This window comes from Phoxinus phoxinus (genome assembly GCF_949152265.1).
Source record: "Phoxinus phoxinus genome assembly, chromosome: 2".
In the NCBI taxonomy this organism is placed as follows: domain Eukaryota; kingdom Metazoa; phylum Chordata; class Actinopteri; order Cypriniformes; family Leuciscidae; genus Phoxinus; species Phoxinus phoxinus.
This window is the reverse complement of record NC_136877.1, coordinates 7,784,779-7,809,941: the sequence shown is the minus strand read 5'-3', so window position 1 is coordinate 7,809,941 and position 25,163 is coordinate 7,784,779. Positions and strand designations below refer to the sequence as shown.

Genomic DNA, 25,163 nt, shown 5'->3' with positions numbered 1-25,163 from the left:
AGAAAAGAAGAACAAGGAAGAGGGGAGCATTCTTACTGCCTCATAACCTAGCCTGGAGCATCAACCAATTATGTGGTAATGAAATATTCACGCAGACTAACAAGGAACGCTGGAGGTGAAAGCTAGATAATACAAACCTGAGGAGTTAATACTGGGGGGTGTCCTTTTCATCACGTCTATAACTTGTTTAGGAGAAGGTCTTGTTCACTTGGGTTGGATTTTGGTATTCGCTAATTTGTGTTTGCCTTTTACTAACTCAGATGTTGATGATCATCATTCAGGATCCTTCCATACTTTTAGTTTTGCCCTGAGTCCTATGAAGCATTTGATATCTGTCCCAGAAGAACGTGGACGAAAAGTTTGATGTTTGCTGTGTTACATCAACTTCTATAGATAAACAAAAACTTAGTCAGTCCCCAGTTTCAATTAGTTTCAGACAGTTATTGTAACAATATTGCTACAATTTTATGTTACACTTACTATTCTCATAACTACAACATGACTCATTTGGTGTCTCCAGCAGTGTTTTCTTTTATGTATTTGACTTTGTGAAATATATACAGTGCTTTCTTTTGCAAGTATGTTTTTCTCACAAATCATTCTGTTCTTGCTAGGACACCAGAACAAGTCATGTGTTTTAAGCTAATATAACAAATAAGACCTCATTGAACGGTCTAAGTACCTCTGAATGTCTCTCGATTGATCGTGTCTGTCTCCTGTCTGCATGCCCTGAGACATACACAGAATTCTTTCACTGTCCTTTCCCAATAATTATCAACATTGTCTCTTACCAAAATGGAGGGTTAGTTATGGGAAGCGCTCTGGAGGTTGCAGGGGGTAGGAGGATCTCTACAGGTCCTAAACTGCCCTCCTAAATTTCCAGATGGCACCAGGCGGCCGCAGATGTCTAGGGACAGTTGGAACAGCTGTGTGTGTTGCCCCTAGAGCTCCACACAGCTGTCGCCTCCTGCAGGCAGAGTTATTGTACTACGGGGCTGGATGCGGCTTGGCGCTACAGGGCTTGCGTTCATAAAAACAATGGGAGGCTAAGCTGTTAATTAGCTCTTCATGGTGGAAGGCGACGTCTAGCGATTAATATAGTTTTGCAACTCTTTATTTTACCCAACCCTGGATTAAACTTAATTTCCTGCATGATCTCCAAGTCTCTTAATGTAAAATGTGTCTCAGCTCATTTTACAAGTAACGTGTTTATTTTGACTTAAAATACTACATTATGTGTATATTCTTGTCCTTATTCAAAAAGGCCTTGGGCATTGCCACTGCCGTAGTATCTCTGATCTGGGTATTGATATCTCCACTGCCCTGAGTTCCCATTCTCAATCTCTTCTATAGAGTTCCCTTGGTCTCTTCCTCCCTCATCTAGACCGATTCGCACAATGAATTATGTGGACACATTGATCAGCTGATTGAGAACCATTGTTTGGAAATGCAGGGGCATTACTGGAGGAAGGATTACCCCATGCTTGTTTTGCACTGGTGTATGCGAGAGGGTATTATTTAACTGCTTGTCACTACACCCTCCCTTTAACCGCTATTGCTTTTTACTCAAAGACACAAAGAAACATACACAAACGAGCGTACGCATAATCAACACAAGCCAAATGACTGCAGGCATTGATTGCCTTCTTTCTACAATTATGTTCCTATTGTTTACTTTCTAGCTGCTTATTTATTCCAAAGGAATTCAATAATTATTGCTTTATTTACTGTTAAAGTGCACCGGGGTGGTATAAGCTGCTGGAGAGGATTGTTTTTAAGGCCCGCATCTCTCTGTTTTTCACCCTTATTTTTCCTCAATGCACATGTACAGTAATCCATTCAAACCACCAGTTTAATATATGACCGAGAACTGAATCACAGTTTCAGCACAGCCATTGTTTAAATCATTATCACATTTGGAACATGACTTAATATAACTTGGTAAAGTTTAGTAAAGATAAATCACAAACAAGATCACTTTAATGTCTCAGTTGTTTCACCTAGACAGAGATTAAATGGAGATTGACTTTTCTCCTCAGTCAATGTGAGAACAATGTCACAAATTGTGTGCAGATTGGACAAGATAGCAAAGTCTTTCATTTAAGAGCCAGAGATTTGAATGCGATCTCAATTAAAATCTTCAAAGATCTCAATTTCTCTCAAAATTCGCTATCTACATTCATTCATTATATTTTAAATCTACACCCCCTACATTATCAACTGTTGTTTCATCCGTGACTGTTTTTATTTCTCCTTTTTAGGAGAAACAGCAGAAACGCAGTTAATTATTGAGTAAAACATAAAACTCCATTAACTCCTGAGATATGAAAGAGCAACATCTGAGCTATAAAATGTTCCTCTGGGAAGGGATAGAATGGCTATTCCAGGAGAACAGCGCAAAGCGATCCTGGAAACAGCAGAGAGTGAGAGAGGTGCAGGAAGTGGCAGGTATGCAGTTAACGGGTGGGTACGTGCTGTCTCTCCAGCCACAGCACAGCGTCTGGGCATGTCGCCGCTCGTAGTGGCTAATTTGAACCAGCCGCTGAACTTGGCATCTTGCGCAGCTTCTGTGGTTCTGCTACTCCTTAAACTACTGCTGCTAAGTGAGAAATGAGATAGACAAATGCTGAAGTGAAGGAGGTAGGACAGACTCATTCACAGCATAATAAATATTAAGACACTGTACCTCCTGTAACGATGATGAACTTAGACTTCTATTGTTTCTGTTTAAAGTTCTTTAATTGCAACAGCCCAACCCAAGCCAAATCCCTGCCCATAATGCTCAAGGGAAAAGAGTGCCTTTGGTGACATTTCTGCAAAATTATATTACGTTGTATCTTGCATGTTTCACCAAAGTTTTAAAGTTAATGTCCAGTGAGTGTTGCTAAAAGCATTTTCAGTTTTATCTGAAACTCGCTACGTTTTATGTTGCTTGTTGTACGTATCGCAGCAGTTTGGAAATTAACTCTCCGGTGAGTGGCGCTGATGTTAATGCTCTATCTTGTATGAACTTTCCACCTACACGAATCCCTACCCTAAACCTAACTGATAGTGTTAAATGCAAACAAGAGATAAAAATGCATTTGCTGAAGCAATCATGCCATTTAGCTCACTTCTACAAGTTTTTATTAATCGATAATCTGCCACTGTAATCACAATTGAAAGAGAATAAAGGATGTCTGTGTTCTACGGTCACTAGTGTCAAATTCAACTGAAAATTTTTTAGTTTTGCCAAAAGGAACTGTTTGTATTTAGATTTTTTTTTCTTCACATGTATGGTTTTTAAGTTCTAGAACTTTTCGGGACAGTTTTGCCACTAAAGTACAGCTAAGTAAACCTACCCACACACACACACACACACACACACACACACACACACGGAGTGAGATGTGAGAAAGGGTGCAGCTTCCCGTCTCATCTCTGCCTGGGTTTTTCTGCCCATTAGGCAAATCCCTTTGTCTCATCTCAGGATGCAGAGCAGTGATCTCATTGGCTATTATTTAACCAATGACATCATTAGGCTGGTTACAAAGGTGTCAATGCACTTGACTGTATCCATCAAAATGACATATGACTGAATCCAGTTTAGTGTGCTGCCCTGAAGTCACTGGTGTGACCCCACAGCATCATGATATCAATGGATATAACCTGACATGAAGTGTTGTGGCCAGTGTTTAAGCATTTTGGCTTGGATAGTGCATTAGTCAAGTTTCTGTTAGTTTCCTGTCTCTGGTATCAGTATCAGACGGTATGTGCGTGTCAGATTTAGCCTGCATTGTGGGGACCAAATGTCCCTACAAGTATAGTAAAAATCCAAAATAGCCTCCATTGTGGGGACCAACTCCCACATTTCTCTCTGAGGACATGTTGTGTTTATAAACATGTCTTGATGAAAATGCAGAATGGTTTGTGCTGAGGGGTTTGAATAGGGTTAGAAATTGTCATTAGCTCAGTATTAAAACAACATAAGTCAATGGAACATCTCCACCATGATAGAAACACAGACGTATGTGTGTGAGCGAGTTTGAGTGGAAATCACCAGGCCTAAGTGCCGAGAATCATTGGGATAATTACAAAGCAATACACATTCAGACACTCTCTGGCTCACTCACAGTGGGAATTCGTCAGCTCTGGGAGAAATTGATAGCTATTTAGCCACTGGATAGTCATCTGTTTTAATGCATTAATTTTGTATTAAGAGCACTGCCAAATTTAATAGTAGAAATCAGGGTTGGATCAAAAGGGGGTCTCTCTCTCTCTCTCTCTCTCTCTCTCTCTCTCTCTCTCTCTCTCTCTCTCTCTCTCTCTCTCTCTCTCTCTCTCTCTCTCTCTCTCTCTCTCTTTCTCTCCTCTCTCTCTCCTCTTTCCCCCCTCTCTCTCTCTCTCTCTCTGTGTGTGTGTGTGTGTACCATACGCGCCATTTGTGTATGGCTTTAGGCCAGAAATAAAAACAACTCTACACAAGTACACAATTGCATAGGTGAATGCTTGGCCAATACATGTCTAGCGTCTGGTCCCTTTGCTCATGCATAACGTTTAACAAACTACAGTTACTCAAGGGAACCATCGAGTTACCTTTAAAAGTCTATTATATCAAACCAGTTATGTTATTATTCAGGTAGCCGGTTATAAGCATGGTGACAGTTTTAACTTACTCTAAATAACAAGCTTGCAACTCAAATTGAAAATGAAAACTGTCTGTAGAGTTAAACTCATCAACAAAATGACTGTTCATATTTTTCATCAACAAGAACAATTGCCTCTTTTTTTAATGGGATACAAATATGAGATGAAGTAAGAAAAAATATATAGTGATGATTAATATAGTTTTGTATATATATATATAATCAAACAATGCAATCATAGTCAGTCAAAATAAATGTAATTCATGAAAATCAAAAATTAAGATTTAATTGAGGTCTCAACCGTTTTTATTTATATATTTTGTTGACTAAAATTAGAAAAAAACGAAATAAAACATTGACTAAAAGAAAACAGTGTGTAGAAAATAGAACTCTTACAGCAACACTGAGAATCCCACATGGACCTGAATGGTGTTATGAATAACTTGAATAGCTAGAAGTATCTGTGCCCATGTACTTGTGTACTTGAGTTGCTTTACCACGGTTCAGCTGTGGGCCTGGCATTTGTGGAGGTTTTCACAGAGTATGCTGAGTGCCTGCCCTGTATTCAGCTCTCTGGCAGTTAAAGTGGCGATGGGTGTGAAAGGTGTGTGTTTTTTCAGCCCACATAAGTGGATGCTTCTGTAGATCCATGCACAGGAGCAGGTAGGTGTTGAAAGTGATAGCTGTGCGTGATGGGAGCAAAACAGGCAGAGATGCAGTGTTGAGTTGCGGCGGGGTGGATGGGGTGAGTCGCCCTTGCTTTTCCTCACCTACACGAGTACAGGGGACTTATTCATCCTTACTTGGGTCGTTATGTGCATGTGTGTGAGAGAGAGAGTAATCAAAACTCATGTCCTGTAAAGATGGGCCGCTCTTGCTGCACACATGTGCACTCTCTTTCTCTCACACACACACACATTTACTCCCTCCAGCCCACTCAGGTTTCGCTCCACTGCACTTCCCCACAGCTCATGTGCTCTCCTGTAAGTCTGCCATTAACTTCCAGCCAATTAAATGAATTTTGAGTAGTAATGTAAGCCATGCTGACTCTGTGGCCTTCTCTGGCTCCAGGGGCCTGCATGCGGCTGTTCTGGGGCCCCTGCGGAGGGGAGACTTCTCAACAGCACCCTGACCGGCCCCTCCCTGCTCGGTGAACATGACTTTTTCATTAAGCCGCTGAATTCCTGCACTTCAGTTGGAGGTGATTTATCAGCATGGAGCTTCATCTCAGGATCATAGGAAACAGACATGCTGCACATAAGCGCTCTCTCATGCGTTATTGTGTTTCACGTTCAGACCCAGGGGTGTGTGTCGGGTGGGAGATTAGGTGTAGAGATCATCTCAGGGATCCCTTGTGTGAATGTTTCAGATGGAATCATGTAGATATATCTGTTTGTGTGTGTGTGTGTGTGAGAGAGAGAGAGAGATGTAGGTCTGTTCGGCCCTCTGGTGTCAGACCTGGAGAGCAATATATGTATCTCTGCTATATGGAAATTCAGGAAAATTATATCTTATGTTGAGTTGGAGAGTCTTAACTTCTAATATCCCTTATAAAAAGTACATTTGAATATATTTTTTTGAAATGCCATGTTATTCTTTGAAGCACCATGGTACTTTGGAGTAAATATATGGTACCTGTAACAAACGATAATGATACCATCACTGTATAGCATATTGGCTAATATACGTATGTAGCATCCAGTGTGTGGTAGACTTGCTTCAGTTTGGGTAAAGAAGTGATATATTGCTGTTCTCTGTGCTGAACCAGTTAAGGTTCACCCGTGTAAATCCTACCCTTTTTATGGGCCCTGTAAAACTCCCCACATTTTTTTTAAAGATCTTTGAAGTTTAGTTCAGGTGTCGTCTTTTTTGCTGCACTTCTTTTCACAAAAGATGGCTCAAGTAAAAAATGTGCATTTCAGTTCATATATTCTCCTCATCGCTTGCGAAGAAAGAAAACACTGTGCCATCTCGTAGCACACAACGGATTGATTTGGTGTTTTATACAAGCAAATCCGTGACAGATCAGTGTACCTGAGTTCTGATATGCTGCATATGTGTTGGGGGAGAGGCGGAGAAGCGCAGCTCAAGTAAAGCCCAAAACATCCAGCAGCACCTACTCAATGACATCATACCCCCACTTCAAACAGAAAAGGGAGTGAAGGAGAGCGAGAGAGAGCGTGAGGAGAAAGACAGAGCCTTTTACGATCACCTAATAACTCCATTACATGGAGCTGAGGGGCACACACGAAAAGCAAAAAACCCATTCCTGGAAGTCAGTGGCCCTAATGCACATCTTAGGTATACCAGGGTGACATATGATACCAGCACCACAATTGCTTAAAAAAAAAACAAAAAAAAAACCTTATAGCAATGTTATCCGAAAATTAATATTACCAAAGAAGGAGAACATTTCAGGGAAGATAATATTTTTTCCTCTCTCACTGTTGTCAACACCTGATGTGGCCTTAATTGGGTTAAAAATCTAATGTTACTCTGGCTTTGTGCATCCAACGCCGATGGAAAAGCATCTCATCTCTGCGCTGCAGGGCAAAGCCAACTCAGCCGCGTCTTAATGAATCAATTTGTTTTCCCCGACCTTTGTCAGGGTTTGGGGGTGGTCTGTGCAGGAGATTAAGAGCTTCTCCACAAGAGAGAAAATACATGTTTTTCCAGGCAAAAAGGCAGAAAGATATTTTTACAGATTTGCATCATCTCATTCGTGGTGCAATTTAGTTGCTTTTTCGTGACTCGCGTAACAGAAGGAAGGTAAACAAAGAATACAAGGTAAAGAGACTTCGGGAAGATACTGCTATTTTATAAACAGATATGATTGAAATGTTATGAGCACAACACATATCACCCCTTTATGCACCATTGCTCAGTGTGGCAAAGTATACAGTAACTGCTAGGCCATAGTTCCAACCAAATAATCTTTATTATATATCTTTTTTGAGTAGTAAAGTTACCAATGACCTTCATGCGCCTTCGTCGTATAGTTTCAAAGATATAGCGTGTGCTGTTCCTGAACACACAAAGGTTATTTGTTCCTCTTGTTTTACATGGAGGGTGTAGAGTATGTGTTTGTATAGTCTGACATTTATAAATTGCAATGAATCTTTCACTCTACATACACAAAAACAATTCACCAAAAAGATGACGGCCATGAAGAATGAATTGCAATTGATTAACATTGACAGTATAAGTTCAAAAGTTCAGTGGTAGCTTTCGTAAGCTTTCTTCAAGTCACAATCATATCTTGAAAGAAGACATGAATCAAGGTTAGGCAAGATGTATAAGTGTTTTCAACACATGCACATGTGCTAACTAGAAGCTAGCATTCAGATGTATAGGCTTGCAATGCCCTTATTGTGTTGGTCTTATCTCATTGATTAGTTGTGTTGTGCTCAATGAACACAGACTCGACTTGGGATTGTTGTTACCGTTGGGTGTGCGGTGTGGTTGGCTTGTTTTGAGTTTGTGGATCATAGCACATATCTCTGGTCCTCCCCAAGGATCCCTATACCCTCTACTGGAGATAGTCAGAGCGCCACACCACCGCCCGTCCCTCTCTCTTTCTGCCTTGCTCTCAAAGAAGCAGGATTTGACTCACTGGTGATCAATATTTAGCATCCCATGCGTGAAACAGGCAGATGTTTGGAGTTTCCTTTTCAGAGACGAAAGACTTCTCTTGAGTGAAAGGGATCAATGCACTTTTCTCAGTGTGTCCCTCCTCAAGCTCTTCCTGTAGATGCTGACATCCTCCTCTCGTCTAGCTCACCAGCCCAGAGGATGCCAACGTCCCCCCTCTGTCTTGTTAGCACACAGAAACACACAGAGACCAACTTAGTGTTGATGAATGACGTTGACTTTGTGTTAAACAACAGAGTCCTGATTGGCAATTGATTTATTCATTTGTAAATGGCATTAGGTATCCCGTTTGTTAAAAACCCCATACTAACTCTCTTGTTCTCTCTCTCTCTCTCTCACTACAGCATTTGCAGCAGCACGAGAACGCTGTGGAGGGTGAGTCGTGCTACTACCACTGTGTCCTGTGTAACTACTCCACCAAGGCCAAGTTGAACCTCATCCAACACGTCCGTTCTATGAAGCACCAGCGCAGCGAGAGCCTGCGGAAGCTGCAGCGCTTGCAGAAGGGACTGCCCGAGGAAGAGGAGGAGTTGAGTGCCATCTTCACCATTCGCAAGTGTCCGTCTGCCGACACGGGTAAGAATTCAAATTAATACAAGCTGCTATGCTCACCTGATATGCTTGGGGATGGATCCCTCTTTAGTTGTTGTGGCGTTCCCCTCTTTTGAAACTGAGAGTGGAAAATACCCACTCCATTCATAACTCAGATTGTTAATAGATAGAAATTGATTTATAAATAGACTACAATGTTCATTGTTGCATGGCTTCAGCTCCGGTTACCAATAGAGCAGATTATTTGAATGCCAGCATCTTTACCTGATTTTTTAGACCTGGCCACACGGCATGAAGCACACTGGAGTCATTGAGATGCTTCTAAGTGAAAGAGCAAAGCACATCTTCAGTCCCTGGGTCGTGCCTATGACATCACTGCTGTGGCTCTGTGCTCCATTGATGACTGATAAGGCGAGAGGATATCCTAAGGACAACGGCGATCTGGCACAGCATTTTCATTAATACGAGTAGAGTCCCGTTGCTGTGCCGGCATTAAACAAACAATCATAGATGCCATTAAGCTCCGAACGGCGAGGGGAGGGGGAGCTAAAAACAAAAGGCTGGGGCTGAGGCCTTCGTCAGGCCATATGTTAGTTAGCCATTAAGACGACAGAGCTGCAGTCAATTAACACACTGTTTCAGCATGGATTTGGTTTTCTAATCATTTTGACTCTCGTGCCCTGACAAAAGACTTCCATTGTGCGTCGCTCCCCTCCCTCCCGCGAGCCAGGCGGCCCGACTGGCTCTTAGCGGTGTGCCGTGGGGGAGAGAGAGAGGGAGAGCAAAAGACGGCGGGGGGAGTTGGCCTCTAAAGACGCTTTGTTCCAAGGAGGCAGGGATAATGAAGCCAGCGGCCGGGAAATTGCGCAAAAGGCAGTCACAGATCTGAGGAGAATCATTAGAGAACATATTTAGCCGAGCAATTAAGGACAATTAAGCTTTCTGCTCGCTGCACTCCAAATATGTTAATGACTATAGTACAGTGGACAAGTGAACATGCAAAGGCAATAGGAAGGCCCACTTAGGTTAAAAGGGTGGGGGTGTAGGAGATTTAGAGTGTGTTTCTGGGTAGGTGGAGGTAAAGAGTTCACAAACAAGTCTGGTTTTCTCTCTCTTTTCCTAGCTCTCCCTCTCTTTTTTGGTTGATGTAGCATTTATTTATATATTTTCTTGGCTAACCTTTGATGTGCGTTAATGGATTCCCTTGTTTGTGAGTCTGGTTGGAGGTTAGGTAATGACTCCTGCAGTAGGGATGTGTGGGCAGAGAAGCATGCAGTCGCTACACGCAGGCACACACACATTTGCAACCCTCTGCCATCTTTTTTTCTAGTTGCAGCAATCCAGTCGTACCCCCTTGACGTCAAATGAGCCAACAACTCACAAACAACACATTATGTCTGCCGTGCAGTGCAACTTTTCCGAAATCTTCCATGATTAGTCAGATGAGATGTTCTTTTTAGTGAGAAATGGCTGCGTGCTTTGATGATGGCTGATTGCGTGGCCATGCAAGCTTTTTGATGTATTTAATTACTGCCTTTTTCTAGACTAGATATTATTGAATTCCTGTACCTTCAGGAGAGAATATGTAGGTGATTAAGGCTGAGGTCTAGCCCAGTGCTGACTGGGAAATGCTGATGAAGGACAAGGTGAGTGTAAATCGACCAGCAGCTCAAAAGAGAACCAGCCTGCCTCTTATTATCAGCTATTGTTTCCTACGCAGACAGAATGAGTGAGAGAAAGGGGTCCCAGCGTCCCTGTCCTTTGATAGCCGATACCTGCTTACTGACGTCAGTTTTGGGCCAATGAGCGCTCTGTTAGGGAGGCTGGGTCTTCCGAGAGGAACCACTGTCCTAATTGCTTTTGACGCTCTGTTTACCAAACGGAGCGGGCTGCAGTCGGAGCGTTGAACAGCTGATTGATTGCCCTACAGATGCAGGATCAAACTCAAGCTCCTGACGGCCAAGCCGTGGCGCACTGCTTAGCTTGAAAACAAGTCTCATCCCTTTAAATAGCACGGCCAAAGACTGACTTTTTTCAACTCTTGTATATATATATAAATAAGTATATTTAAAGGTCAGTTAAATGAAATGAGGTGTGTAATAAAGAATGTTGGCCTTTTTCGCCTTAACTACCTGCTTCAGCATCTTGTTCGAATTACACTGGTAATGAACATACTTCTTCATCAGCAAGTACGAATGTTGCTAATTCCTCACTGCCGTCCCCCGTGCTTATGAACCCGCCCTCTCCAAACTACCTTTAAACTTCTTAATGTCCTGCACCCCCAGCCCCCCTTAACCCGAGTGAAACCATTCCCTGATGGTGTAATATTTAATTTCCTCCCTGCTAGCTCTTCTGAGGCACTGGGCTCTTTCTTGTGGTTGAGGCACAGTTGCTAAAGTGGTAGAAGGCTCCCCTGCTTGTTAAAACAAAGCTGGCCCTGGATTTCTGGGTCAGCTAGGCAGCAATTCCCTTGGCTGCTGCCGTGTAGTGTGCAGCTCTGTTGGTGTTAGATGCTGGGCTACTTCCCTAAGCAGAGCTCGACTTTCCCACTCCCCAATTTTCTCACCTGGAGTTGCAGACAACCCTGGACAAAAACATTGTGGATAGAGTTTTTTGAAACTCCTAATTCTAACTTTGGTATAGAAGTCATTTGTGCTACGGACATGAATTATACCGCTTGTCATAAGGATGTTTTTTTAGATTTCTGTTGAATTGGTCATTTTGATTAATCTTTTGAACTGATTCACAGTAAAACCTTATCCAGTAACACATTAGCAACCTCATGGCAGTGCCCTAGCAAGCACCCAGAATATCCTTTGTGTTTTTGTATTGTGTATTCAGATTATTAAAACATCCCGTTTTCAACTGGTCTAGAGTTCAATCAGTTTACAGCACAGTACGCAGACAGTCACATGAACTAGGATGTGTGACAACCTAAAACTCAAAACTCTTTGACGAACGATTAGTGTAAAAGTTTATGAATTAAGAGCCCCCAGTAATGCACATTAGCCAAACAGATACAGCACTTTAATAGTTCCCAAATTAAGGCTGCACAGCCACCCCTGAGGGAGGTCTTTCACTTCTCTCTCTGGAACTGTCACATTCCATTTTCTGGTCATTTGTTAACAATATCAATGAGGATCATTTTTAAAAAAAGATCCATACCACTAATTCAGAGAAAGTGTGCCATAGCAGATGCTGTTGATGAAAACAATTGATTGTGGAAATATTGATTAGCTTTGTTTTCAGTTCTGATCCATATGCTGTTGTGATATTGTTTTCTCTCAGAACTAACCATGTTCAGGCTTGATTAAAGTAACCAATCACCCGTGAGTACATTCCAGCTAAGCATTATTAGGCCCATAACAAACACAATATAGGATATTCAGACATGACGACAATGCATGCACAAAATACGCTACATCTGTGTGATTATGGTGTCTGGGCGTGAATGCAGATAGTGTAGTCCGAGTTTCTGTGGCACTTTTTTTTTTGCCCTATGATTCGCCCACAGAGTGCCAAGGCGGCAGAGTTTCCCATCCAATTAGAGCAGTGTGCGGATAAAAGGCATGCATTGTTTTAATTTCTGCCTCGCGTTGAAAATGTGCTGCTCAAGCATGTCATTCTCTCACTGGATGTCCATTTGTCATTCTTAACCCCTTTTCTTGCAACAACACAAAGGAGCTCTCTGCAAGAAGGGTTTCTGAAAATCATAAAGCTCAGACACCCAAGACAACACACACTAACACATGCTTACATGCACACAGTCGGCTTCCAGTGTGTGTGTGTGTATGTGTCTGAGCTTGATGTGTGGGAAGAGACACTACAGCAGCAGATGACAGGTTCTATGAGTGATGTTCACCAGGGCATATAGCTAGATGACACATTGGGGTCTCTCATTTCAGAAGACTTAATGGACTGAAGTTTTTTTGAACATTGCAAACTGACAGATACAGGAGAGAGAGAGCGAGAGAGAGAGAGTGAGAGAGAGGTAAGTGGAATTGAAAGATGGTTAGTTGGCTTTTTGATGGCGCTGCAGGCCTTTGGGTGGCATTGCCAGCCCAGAAGATTTGTGTGTGTTTGTATGAGAGAGGAGGGAAAGCTGTTTTGGAGAGTGAACACATTGCACTGACGCTGTGGATTAGCTGCTGATGTAAATCTTTTTCGGTCGCAGATGGCAGCACCGTGATCGCTGAGCTATGACGTGCTGCAGGAAATCCCTGTCTGTAGACACGGGAACAGCGGCCTGCTCGGATTCTTGTGCCAGCTGCAACCCTCCCCTCTCAGTGCCCAGGCGGGAGATGGAAGTGCACTGGAGACTCTAAACTAGTCTTTGACTGATTCAAGTGTCACTGACATGACTTTTATTATTAGTATTATTATTAGAATGCGGTATACTTAGAGTGAGTTTTAAATTAATAATTCACATTATAGAAAAGTAGCTTTTTGTTGCTTTTTACTTTTTACATGTTCACTGCCTAGACCAGGACATGGGGAAAATAATCTTTTTTTTACCAAACAGAGTGCCAGCTTCACCTTGTCCCAGCAAGCATTGCATCTCTTTCCTCTCCCTATGATCTGCCTGCTGCCTCGTGAATAATATCACCCTATATGCAAATATACATTCCATGCACGGATTGATGCATTATTAAAGCAAACGCTGGATGTTTGCTGGGCTCTTTGCTTTACTTACTAAAGCTCTTGGACAGCGGACAGGAAATGTCAAGTGAGGGGAGAGTCGAGCGGTGTTAAAAAGTCCTTACTTTTATTTTTACTGGACTGGAATGTCACCCTGAGCTTAGAGGGATGTGGATGTGTGTATGCACATTTGTACGTGTCTGTTTCTTATTGACTAGGGCCACATGTCTGCATGAAGCACATAAAGCATGTGCATTCCGCAGGGGAAGAGGCGCTATGAATGCTGGCTAGGGCTATCTAGGGCAAGGCTCATGTCTGGACCCAGGGCCCCGTACAGCCCTGCAGACAGCAGCCGGACCTGGAATGTCCTAAACTTTTTACATGCTTGTTAAAATGCAAAGTAAACCTTCCCAGAAACAGGATATTATAGCCGCTAACCACAACCCCCGCGCTCTACCCCAACCATGCCATGGTACATCTGAGTAAAGACAGGGCAAGTCATGCAACAAACATCATTGAGGATTCTTTTAATAAAATATGGTATTGCTGGGATGCTGCTAGAGACGAGGGGAAGCGATCCGATTGGTAAGGGCCCCACCGAGGGCTTCGGGTCGGCTCCTCTTGGACGTCTGTCCCTTAATCCGCAGCTGAAGGGCACAGCCTAGCAGAGGAAATTGTTTTTAGTCCACTGAGCGTGCCACGAATTTCATAAATGCATTACCTTTCATTTTGAAAAATATTAAAATAAAACTGGCCCTTTTATTAAAGAACCTAAGTGATGGCTTTATGGATTTTCCACTCAGCGCAATGTTGGGCTGGGCTCATATGACCGCGCCAAGCTCACACAAGGAAGTCTTTTCTTTGCCGGTTGGTTTATAGACAGCCGCTGTATAAATTCCTTCCCTGGCTCATCCTGCTACTGCAAATTGACCAAGAAGCGCAATTGCTATTCTGGGATTGTCTGAGAGTCAAAACGGATTGCGTGGCGTTTTCTTCTGACGTTTTACTGGCCAGGCATGGATAGATTTGACCATTGCCTGCCCTAACAGGGAGGTAGAGTAACTTGGGTCAAACGGAGGGCCTTCGAGGCAGTACATGTGCAGGAGATGGTATGTTTTTTGTGTGTATGTTGAGCAGAGCGGTGCAGAGCACATACTTCTTTGCTCCATTTTGATTTGGAGAAGATAAGAGGGTGTAAATTGTGCTGCAGATTTGTACTGTATACAGGCACACATGCTCACAGACACCCAATTAACACACATGTGGGTGTTCACACACCCACAGTGGGATCCTACATGTGGGTGAGAGAGGCCTCCTCTGTCATCAAGCCCACTTCAGGGCCCTCCATTTCAGGCCATTGCGAGTTGCGCACTGCCCCGAGTGAGCGCAGAGAGCATTATAATATTAGTTTCTCTCCCCCTCTTTCATTCCCTTCACCCGTCATTACGAGACACTCTCCCTGAAAGCTGATCCAAAAGATAGACAGTCCATCAGGAGGCAGTCATCTCATTTGTACTTACCAAACGTGCTAATGAGTTCTATTCCGGGGCCTGGAGGCTGCGGTGGGGAGCGCGAGCAGGGCGCGAGGGTTTCGGGTGGCAGGCTGAAGGCTTGCGCTCGTCCTGTGTCAGTCAGGGCACTGAGACCGCAGAGGACAGGAACTGTCAGTCATGTGTCCAAGCTGACTGCAGCTAAGCAGAAATGTGTGGCTGGAGGAGAAACAGCAGATGACATGGAGAGAGTTGAAAAGGTCTTTCGTAGTCAAAGACAGATATATAATTGTCGTTTCTACAGCAATTTTTTACCAGTTTGAGATTTTTGGTATGAGCTTAGTTGATTTGCTGTAATGGCACTTTTCCACTGCATGGTACGGTTCGACGCGGCACAGCACGGTTCGTCTCGCTTCGCTTTTCCACTGTGTGGTGCGACTCGGCACGGCTCGGTTCGCTTTAGATCGGTTTGCTTTTCCACTGCAGTTGGTAACGCTTCAAAGTGGGTGGGATTATAGACTGATCTTACAGTTGCGTCGCCTCTACTGCCATAACATCATAGTAAACGTGTCACATTTCAAACGTACAACACAGGAACAAGGGAGGCTATCGAGGGGATGGTGTTATTGATTCTCGGCATGTGGATGTTTTTAACTGCCAGACGGAGAAATGTGTTTCAAATCTAGCGGGTTTGGTGTCTCGTGTCGCAAATACAATGATGCTGGTAGTGACGATATTGTCAGACCAATAAGTAATATGCAGTGTTTTCACATCAGATTTTAGTATCGGTACGGTACGCTTGGAACCTCAACAGAGGTGGGACTATTTAAAGCGAGCCGTACCGTAACATGCAGTGGAAAAGCGCCATAAAGTTCAAGCTATATATACAGTATATTAAATAAGCCATTATAATAAGTATATGATGAATTCAGGTATGCATGTACATATGTCCACAAACACACACACACACACTACAATTAGCATAAATGTAGAGCACTTCTCCAAGTATTCAGAAGTGATATTTTGTATGTCAGGCGTTAGGAAATCACTGTCTGTACATTCATATAGATTTTCTTTTTAGTTTATGGCTGTCAGGTACACTAGAGACTAGGGGTGTAACGGTACGTGTATTCGTACCGAACCGTTTCGGTACAGGGCTTTCGGTTCGGTGCACGTGTGTACCGAATGACTGAATGCAATATTTTGTGTGCGGAACATAGGTACATTTTCGTGTTTCCACACGAACATATTAAGTGGCGGAAGTCTCCGCGTTCAGCGCAAATCCCGCCCTGCAGCTGATTCTAAAGTTTTACCAGTGTTTTACCCGTCGTCACTGTAACCTAATGAAATATACTGCAGGGCGAAAAAAAGCTTTTCCGCTCTGCGTGCGCCGCCGCACTCTCCGTTCCGTGTGTGTGTGTGTGTGTGTGTGTGTGTGTGTGTCGGCCCGCTGCGCTCTCTGCTCAATGTTCGAGTCCGTGTTTGCGCTGCGCGTTCTGCTCTGTCGTTAACGGCCCAAACACTCCAATCATGTACCGATCACGCACTGGAAAAGCAAAGTCCGCTCAAATAAGGTGAAATTTCTCAGTAGTACACTTCTATTTGCTGAGCTGGTATAGTTATATATATTTGAGGAATTGCAATTTATAACAGCAAATTGTGCAATTAATTAGTTCATTTTTTTATCGATTCCCAGCCTTAATTTTTAAATATGAGCAGGCCTACAAGCTGGGATTGGTAATGCTGCACTGTAATCATAGTTATATATTTATATTTTTCATTATATTTTATTATGTGATATTGGTTTGAGACTGAGAGTATTTTATTTAGTGGAGAACTTTGCAGCAGTATTTTATTTCTTATTCTTTTTTTATTTTATATATATGTTATTATATTTTATTAAAAAGTGTTTAAAAAAGTGTAAACAAACTGTTAAAAAAAAAGTTTATAGTAATAAACAACCTGCAGTTTAATGTTTGCATTTCTTTCCCTTACTGTACCGAAAATAAACCGAACCGTGACTTTAAAACCGAGGTACGTACCGAACCGTGATTTTTGTGTACCGTTACACCCCTAAAACAAACTGTTAAAAAAAAAGTTTATAGTAATAAACAACCTGCAGTTTAATGTTTGCATTTCTTTCCCTTACTGTACCGAAAATAAACCGAACCGTGACTTTAAAACCGAGGTACGTACCGAACCGTGATTTTTGTGTACCGTTACACCCCTACTAGAGACTGAAGTCAATGAGTTTTTAGCTGCTCTCAGATTTGGCTTTTGATGCCATGCTGCTACTTCAGACGGGTAATTTTTCCCTCAGTTAGAGTTTCATCAGTTTGGTGTGACCACAGGTGAAAAAACATGGAGGGATTGAGAGATGGAGTTTTCCCATTGTCGATCAGAAACAGTGAAAGTTTTAGATTTGTGTCTTTTTTAATAAGCTGATTTGTCCCCTCTAGAGAGGAAGTGAAAGATCAAAGGCTGTGATCTTTGGCTGTGGATGAGCTGCCTGCATCTACAACATACAGCTCTGACAGCAGAATGCCCTCTCTCTGACTCGCGGCTTCTCAGGGCAACTGGCACATGAAACAATCCCTTGCTAACGGGAAGATGCACGTTTCATCGCAGACATGCTGTCTGTTGTTTTGCGGCTAGAATGCAGAAGATCAGGCTTTCACACACATAAATACTGAAGAGAGCCATCTTGTCCCTCTGACCTGTCAATTAGAGGCAGCCAAGCAGATGGCACTGATGAGAGAAGCAGGAATAATTCAATATTCCACCCTGCTAACCTTTACCTGTGGAGGCGCACGGCAGCCATTGATTCAGCCCTCGCTTGATTATTCACACACAGCCCAGAGGAGAGAAGGAGCGTGCGACAGAAGTGGGAATGGAGGGATGTTAGGGAAGGCAAGACGGCTGATCAATGTGACATTAGTGTATTCTGACAGGGGTCTTTGAGGGGAGCGAAGGCTGGATTCCTACACGAAGATGCCATCGTGTTCGCTCCTTGTACATGCCCGGCAAAACTTCACAGGAAAGAAACAGTGATTCTCACGCTGTAGGCCACTGCAGTCCCCTTGCTATGTGGCTTATTGATTAGCCACACTGTAACATCTGTTGATGAAGACTTCTGATTAGTCTCCATACTACTGCAGAGTCTTTCTGGGGCAATGTGATGTCCCATCAAGGCCTTGTTTGTCCAAAATGGACTCAACCAGATTCCTGACAGAGCGCAAGGTCTGTTTGACCAGATGTGAGGGCTCCTTTGCCTAGCAATGGTCGGAGACAAGCTGCTATTTGTTTTTGACAAACTGGGACATTCCTGGAGTTTGACTGGGCCAGATTTATGATGTCTCAAGCTTTCACACTATCTCTTTGTCTGCTTGGACTCGATCTCTGTCATTTTCTGTTTTATTAGCTGCTAGCAGACACATTCTCACTGCAGCCCGTTCAGATGGGCCTGAGTCTACTGATTGATGATCTTTAGACAAAAACATTCAGTGAATGTGTATTTATTCTAGCACTTTGTGTCCTGTCAGACCACTACTGGATAAAGTACAATGAAAGTCACAATAGCTGCCATGGCACATCAAAGTTGCATGCTCTCATGAGAAGATTCGAAGCCATTTTTACAAATCTTGGTGTCAATTTATGGCCATTTGACAGCAATCACACCTTTTTTTTAGCCATATTTTACCAGCCCTATGTAAAGACAATAGCACTACTGAGCCCAAATTCCCCTCTTTCTTTGTTTTACACATTGCTTGTTAAACGCTTACTGCATATGCAATCATTGTCTGTTGATTTCCAATCCTTGCTGCAGTTTACAAGCTTTTTTGCCCTTTTTTTATTGCGCTGGGATTCTTGGCATGGTCATTCACCAAGGTCTTGGAGTGCATTTTTTTTTTCAGTTAGAAATTAGTTTTAAAGACACAGAGGAGGAAAGGGAGAAGGCAAATATGTCAGAAGGTTCCAGCTCAAGCCACCCTGACCAATTGAAAGCATTACAGATGAATAATCCACAGTTCAGAAAGCAAGCAAAGGTCAATTTTCATGCTAACTGCTCAGTCACCATACAGGAGAGTTCTGAGTCAATTCAGCTGTGCCGTACATTTAAGAGGGAAGGACACGCAATTCCAGCCCTATTTTAGGGCAGTGTGGCACTGCGTTAGAGTGAGTACCACTGTTAAAATCTGCCCTTTCTTTTCTCCCCTCATTCTCAATGGTCATCTGCCCTTTCTTTTCTCCCCTCATTCTCAATGGTCAATAATTCTACACACCTGTTTTGAAGACTTTCTTTGAGTTCTTCTCATTCTGAAGGACTAAAACTCAGCTCATACGCCCTTAAAACTTTGCAGCTCTTAAAATGGAGTTTTTATCACTAGATATTAAGTTTTATAATGTTCATATGTTTCGTAACCCTCATGCAGGCGGTTAGCATGCCAGAAACACTCTTGAGGGCCTCGTTCTCTCTCTGTCTCTCTATATTTGCTCTCTATCTTTACTGTTGCCCATATGTAGGGGGTGCAGATGGAGCCCAATGTAGGACTTAAATCAGAATAAAGGGATTTAATTTGTGCGTTTCTGGTCCCTGCTTATCTGAATATTCAAACAGGCACTAATAGTGTCTCAGAAGGGTGGTAGAGCAGACAGGGATGGAAATTAGCATGAACTTACCAGAATCACTCCGCTCTGTGTCCTTAATGAGCCAATGCTGTGGAGCAGCCATAGAGATGACAAGCCAACCCGTGCCTATTAAAGAAAACATACTGTACATACACACAGATACACACACACACACACACACTCACTTCACATCTACTAGTCCCTCAATTTCATATCCAGTCCCATGGTTGTCAGTCATTTAAACCAGCGCAAAACAGGACACATCAACAAATGATAAATAATACAGTGAACCTCTGTTTATCTCTGAACACAGTCTAGAGACTCAAAGGATTATATGCAGAGTGCAATATATATTAATAGTACATAGCATTTCTCGGGTCATGGTCAAAATGAAGCGAGGAGACATTTTTTAAAATGTGTCTTTGGCATGTACTTGCTGAATATCACACGCAGTTGTAAGGGAGGTGAGAGGGAGGGGAGGGAGGGTTCATGGTTGGGAAGGAGCCACAGTGTAGGTGTCCAAAACAAGCGCGCAGGTTGCTGTCAATCATGCCGAGCCTGGCGCTAATCTGCTCCTGGTTTAGTTTCCGAGGTGCCTGTGTCAGTGGCAAGGAGGAATTAGGCAAAAATGGACCCCTTTTTTTGTAATGTAAAACGGGTGAGAAAATCTAATTGGGAAGGGAGGAAAGAGCGATGTCTCCTTTGTTTAAGGGTCTTCCGCAGTCACTTTGCAGGCCCTATTGTGCGCAAACTCACAATAGCATTAATTTGTGCTCCTGGCCTGAGTTTTTCCTTTCTTAGCTTGGCTGTCCAGTCAGCTCCTGTCCGTTCCACTCTGTCTCCATGCTTCACCTCCACGCCCCAACAGAGCCCAAAAAGAGTGGCTGAGAAAAAGAAGTACCCATGTCAAAATCCTAAATATGCACCCATTTTTCTTATTCGGTCCCAAAAAAAAAAAAAAGGCAAATTCTTTCGAGCTTTGTCTGTTCACAATTTCCCTCCTCCCGGAAAGGGTTTTTTTTTTTTTCCAGAGAAATCCATTTCTCGGACGAAGCCAGAGTCTCTCCCCAAATGTTATCTGATTTCAGGCGTTCAGGATTTTAATGAGAAATGATTGAGTTTTGATTGCTCAAAGAGTTAAGTGCCGCTCTTGCCATCAATACAGAGCGGGTTCCCGGCCATGAGAGATTTCGCTTCCGAAGTCTAAAACCGCTCGACTCCCATCTAGAGAAAGTAAGGGGGAAGGACTACGATTAGTAATAACTGATGAAAAGATAATTAAAAGCACTTTGCTGCTGATTTTATTATTCTTTAAGATGAAAAAAGTTCAACCCAAACACTTTCAAGCGGATCCGTCTGTTGGAGGAAACCCTCGGAAGGCGGAGGACGTCATGTTTGTCCTAATGGCCGAGTTCGAAGTAATTTTGAGGACTAACTGTATCAGAGTGATCAGCTGTATGATAGTGCAACATTGTGCTTGATAATAAACAGACTTGGCTTTGCGAGTGATTCCTCTCAAGTGCGACAGCTGCTCCAGTCATCTTTTATCTGAAGATAGGAGCCATCTTTAAATTAGCTCTTGAACGTTGTTACAAAAGAAGTGCTCTTAAAGCATATGAGATCCTCTCACAGATGCTACATGTAAATGTAGTGTGACTTCGCTTTTTTACTCCGAGTAAGCAGGAATTGAAAAATGTGACACTTAAGATATGAAGCTATTGAAATAATATGAAAATTGTTGCAATGAGTGGCAGCACAATATGTTTCTGGGTTAGTCAGTTCGTTCTGTGCCACACTGAATGACAGATGGATGTCCAAAAAATGACATCCCCCATCTCTCTCACCGATTTGCCCCTTGCCCTCTTCTTTTGTGCTAATTGAATAATGACTAACCTTGTCATATTTAGTGCACTATTAATGGCCCTGTGCCTTGTGAAGGTGTAATCATGCGTGATAAAAAATGGGCCAAAGTTACTCAGCTACATGTAGTCTTGTGCACATTAAAGTGTCCTTTTTTTGTTGGAAAGGTCATTCATAACTTGGTTGCGCCGTTGATGTACAGTGAGAGATATTGATTGATTAATGCATAAGTGCTCGGAATCCATTTGGCTCAGTGAAAGGGAATGGAGGGTGGACCTCTCTCTCTCTCTCTCCCTCTCTCTCACTCTTTATATTTTCACCTCTCCCCCCATTGTTCGAAGGGCATCATTTTTCGCTGGCTGGGTTTAAGGGACAAAAGGCCTGTTTCTGCCAAGTAATGCATTCAAAGGAGCATTGATTCTCATCAGTGTCAGTTGAATTACTCTCAAAGCCTTGACAAGGATTGCTCTTATTTTAACCTCCCGTTTTTTCTGCCTGAAGAGAATTTCCAGTCCCGAACTCCCCCTGTAAGTCCAAAAGAAGGGGCTTTTTCCAAACATAGGTGTCCACCATACATTAATTAATAAGGTTGCGTTGAATGCGAGTATAAAACGCAGGTCCTACGATTGACTTGTGTATGCAAACACACACACATTCAGAGCTTCCTGGACCTGTGTGTTCATTTATGATGTAATCATTCCTCATCGGCTGTTGCTATAGACTGTCATGGGGTGTTGAACCATGCCACTGCTGTGCGTCTATTGTCTGTCCGCAGATTAATTCCGCAAAGACATGGATATGCTCCCCTACAAATGCTGTGAGACCCCCCCAGTCTGGCCAGGAGGGCTTTTTAGGGCAGGGTCAAGGGGTCAGTACCTTTGCACAACATGACAAGGCAGGAAAGAGCTTCATCAGCCAGCTCCTCAGCAGGGATCTCTGTGAACCGAGCTCCTGAAAAGCGGCCGCCCGCCTGAGAAAGTGAGAGAGACCCTGGGCCTGTGAACCCACTCAGCCCTGCGGCTTTCATCTCCTCTGGGGAAACCTCCATTACATGCCCTCTCCCTCTGGGCTGATTACTGCTGCTGATAATGCCCGTACACACACACACACACACATACTCCGTGATATCCTGCTGGAGTTGGCCCAAAGTGAGTAGTGAAAACAAATTATTTGAAAGCAATAGCTGTGGAATATGTATGCAGTTAAAAGGAAGATACGCAAGTTTTGTTTGCTAATGTAGTTTCATCAAATACCATATTTTAGGCAAGATAAATACATTACAGCCCGACTTGAACACAGCACAGTGAATACCATATCTCCCGACTGTTGAAAGGTAATTCTGTGGAATATATGGAAAGTCACTGCGTGGCCATTTGTGTGTCCAGTTAAACGCAATGAGAAATAACATATTAATGACAACGGCCATTCAACAGCAGAGGCAGTGGGCAATATCTGAATTAGCCCTCTTACACTCATGGTGAAATTGCATTAATGCCGCTCGCAGCTGTCATTCTCTGAAAAGCCCATCTTTAAGAACTTTGCTTTGGGGAAATGAAAAACAATCATATAATGGTATAGTAATGTATGCAGGCCAATGTTTTTCAAATGTTGTAGTAATTATGAGAAATACTCTTAGTTTCTCCTGCACAGGCGTGGAGAGCGAAATCTCATTTCCGAGGGAAAAGCGGGGAAAAGGAACACCCTGAATAATCATTGTGTTTAATGCTCTAGTCATAATCCCAGGTTTTATGATGGTTTTCTAATGATTTTCTAATGATGTTAAATATTAGTAGAGAGTGCAGCTATAATTTGAACGCAGCGGTCGTTTTTGCAACGCTCTATCAGCGCACCCGATTGCAACAGCAATGAATATTGCGGTGGGAAATAAGATTTAGGGTCCATTCCTTTTGGTGTTTTATTTTGCCGTCTCGCTGTCCTCCATAAATCCTCATCAGGTCCCCTTCCCTATTCCTTCCACCGAAGATGCTGCCTTCACCCGCGCTTCCCAGGTGGGAACGCAATTAGGTGCCGGGGCCATTTCATTCAGTGCCACTGTCTGTCTGCTCGCTCTCTGCAGCCATTCGTACTAAAAAAAATGCCCCTCTCAAATGAGTTGCACCAGCCCTGGTGGAGCAAGCACCTCAGCGGTCCCTTGGGAAATAACAGTATAAAAAAGAGGGGAAGGGAGGAGGTAGAAGAGGTAAAGGGATTGGAGGGGGGTGGGTGGGGGGGAATGGAATGGACCGAGAAGGGAAAAAAGTGCTCTGAATGGCTATCAAACGAACGCTGGCAAAAGCGTGGTCCCTGATGACTGGCAACGCACAGCAAAATATGTATTGGAGACAAAGCCTTTGTCTTCTTCCTGGGCCCCTACAATGAATTACACAACCCCCCACCCCAACACACCACCACCCAGCTTTTTAATTAAATGGCTGCTGTTCCATCTCTCTATCCGTAGCTCCCCATTACAGAGGCTAGATAAGGGATTGCTATCTGTAGCATGTTAAGAAAGGCTGCTGGGCAGCCAAGCCTCATGAAATTTGTCACAAGATCTCATTTTCCTCATTGCCAGACGTGATGCTTATAATTGATGTGGAGGCAGTAGTAATTTATTGGCCGTCTGCAATTATCATCCCCTACGAGCTGGGGGTTGTGACTGCAATTTAGATGGTGTGGTGGGGTGGACCGGGGGGGGAGCGAGAAACAAGATGGGAGGGGGTGCGTGCATCAATGCTGGATCCTTTTGTAATTCCTTCCTTTCAAAGCCATGATCACCTGAGGATGCAAAGTAATGTCCTGACATTGTATGAATGAGGCATACAGTCTGAATTTAAATTGAAGCTTATTCTGGCAGGAAGCATTCGTTTGACAGGTAAAGTGACCAAACCTAATGTCTTTTAATGTCTTAGCTTCATGAAATTGTGTGAAGTCAGCCAATCAGATTGGAGCTCACCCTTTTTATGAAAGCTCTTGCAATTTATTTGTGCAATATGCATCAGGCAGGCTCCCATCACAACTTTTTCCCTGTGATCTGTCCTAATGCCTCTTCCTGATCCTTCCCCAATTCCCTCATCTCTCTTGGGAGCGTTTCTAATGCAGTCATTTGAGAACTAAAGAGGATAAGGGATTTTTACTCTATCAGTGCAAAATGCAATCAAGCATTTATTATTATATTTTAATCAATTCTTGAATTTACTTTCCTTATTATCTTTTACTGGCAGATCTAATTGGGAAAAGAAAAGAAACAACAACCAAGGGCAAGTAGACACTGTATACCATGAAGGAAATGTATCCATTCAATGCGAAATAGCAAGAAATCAATCTCTTTTTTTTCTTGTTTAATGTTCACTCGCACAGTTTTGATTTTCATCTGTCTCAAGTTCATTAATTTCCCTTTTCTGGTCATAACATTAAACAATCGATAAATAAATCCCACAATTGCCAGTATGAGCGGAGCAGCTGCTGCTTTAAAAACAGGCAGTCATTAACACAGAAATATCATTAGTGATTTCAGACTGAAATGAGTGTTTGGGGCACGTGAACTGTCTGGGAAAGGGTTTGTGTGTTCATTAGCAGTGCCCGCTGTGTGTGGGTTGGTATGTAGTGTTTATATTTTGCCACGTCCTTATTTACACCCGTCACTCTAAACGGCTCACAACATTAAGAGCAACTCTCTGAAAATCACCTCTATATTGGTGCTCATTTTAACAACTTGATC

At 42.9% G+C, this 25,163-nt stretch overlaps 1 protein-coding gene across 2 annotated transcripts in view; it reads left to right on the top strand.

Annotated features, from left to right (window-relative positions):
- zfhx3b (zinc finger homeobox 3b) overlaps positions 1-25,163 on the top strand; it is a 431,922-nt gene that overhangs the window by 358,155 nt on the left and 48,604 nt on the right. For both annotated transcript variants that reach the window (XM_079589354.1, XM_079589353.1), the window contains one exon: positions 8,621-8,852. In XM_079589354.1, coding sequence (XP_079445480.1) covers positions 8,621-8,852 — 232 coding nt within the window. The remainder of the gene's footprint in view (positions 1-8,620; positions 8,853-25,163) is intronic.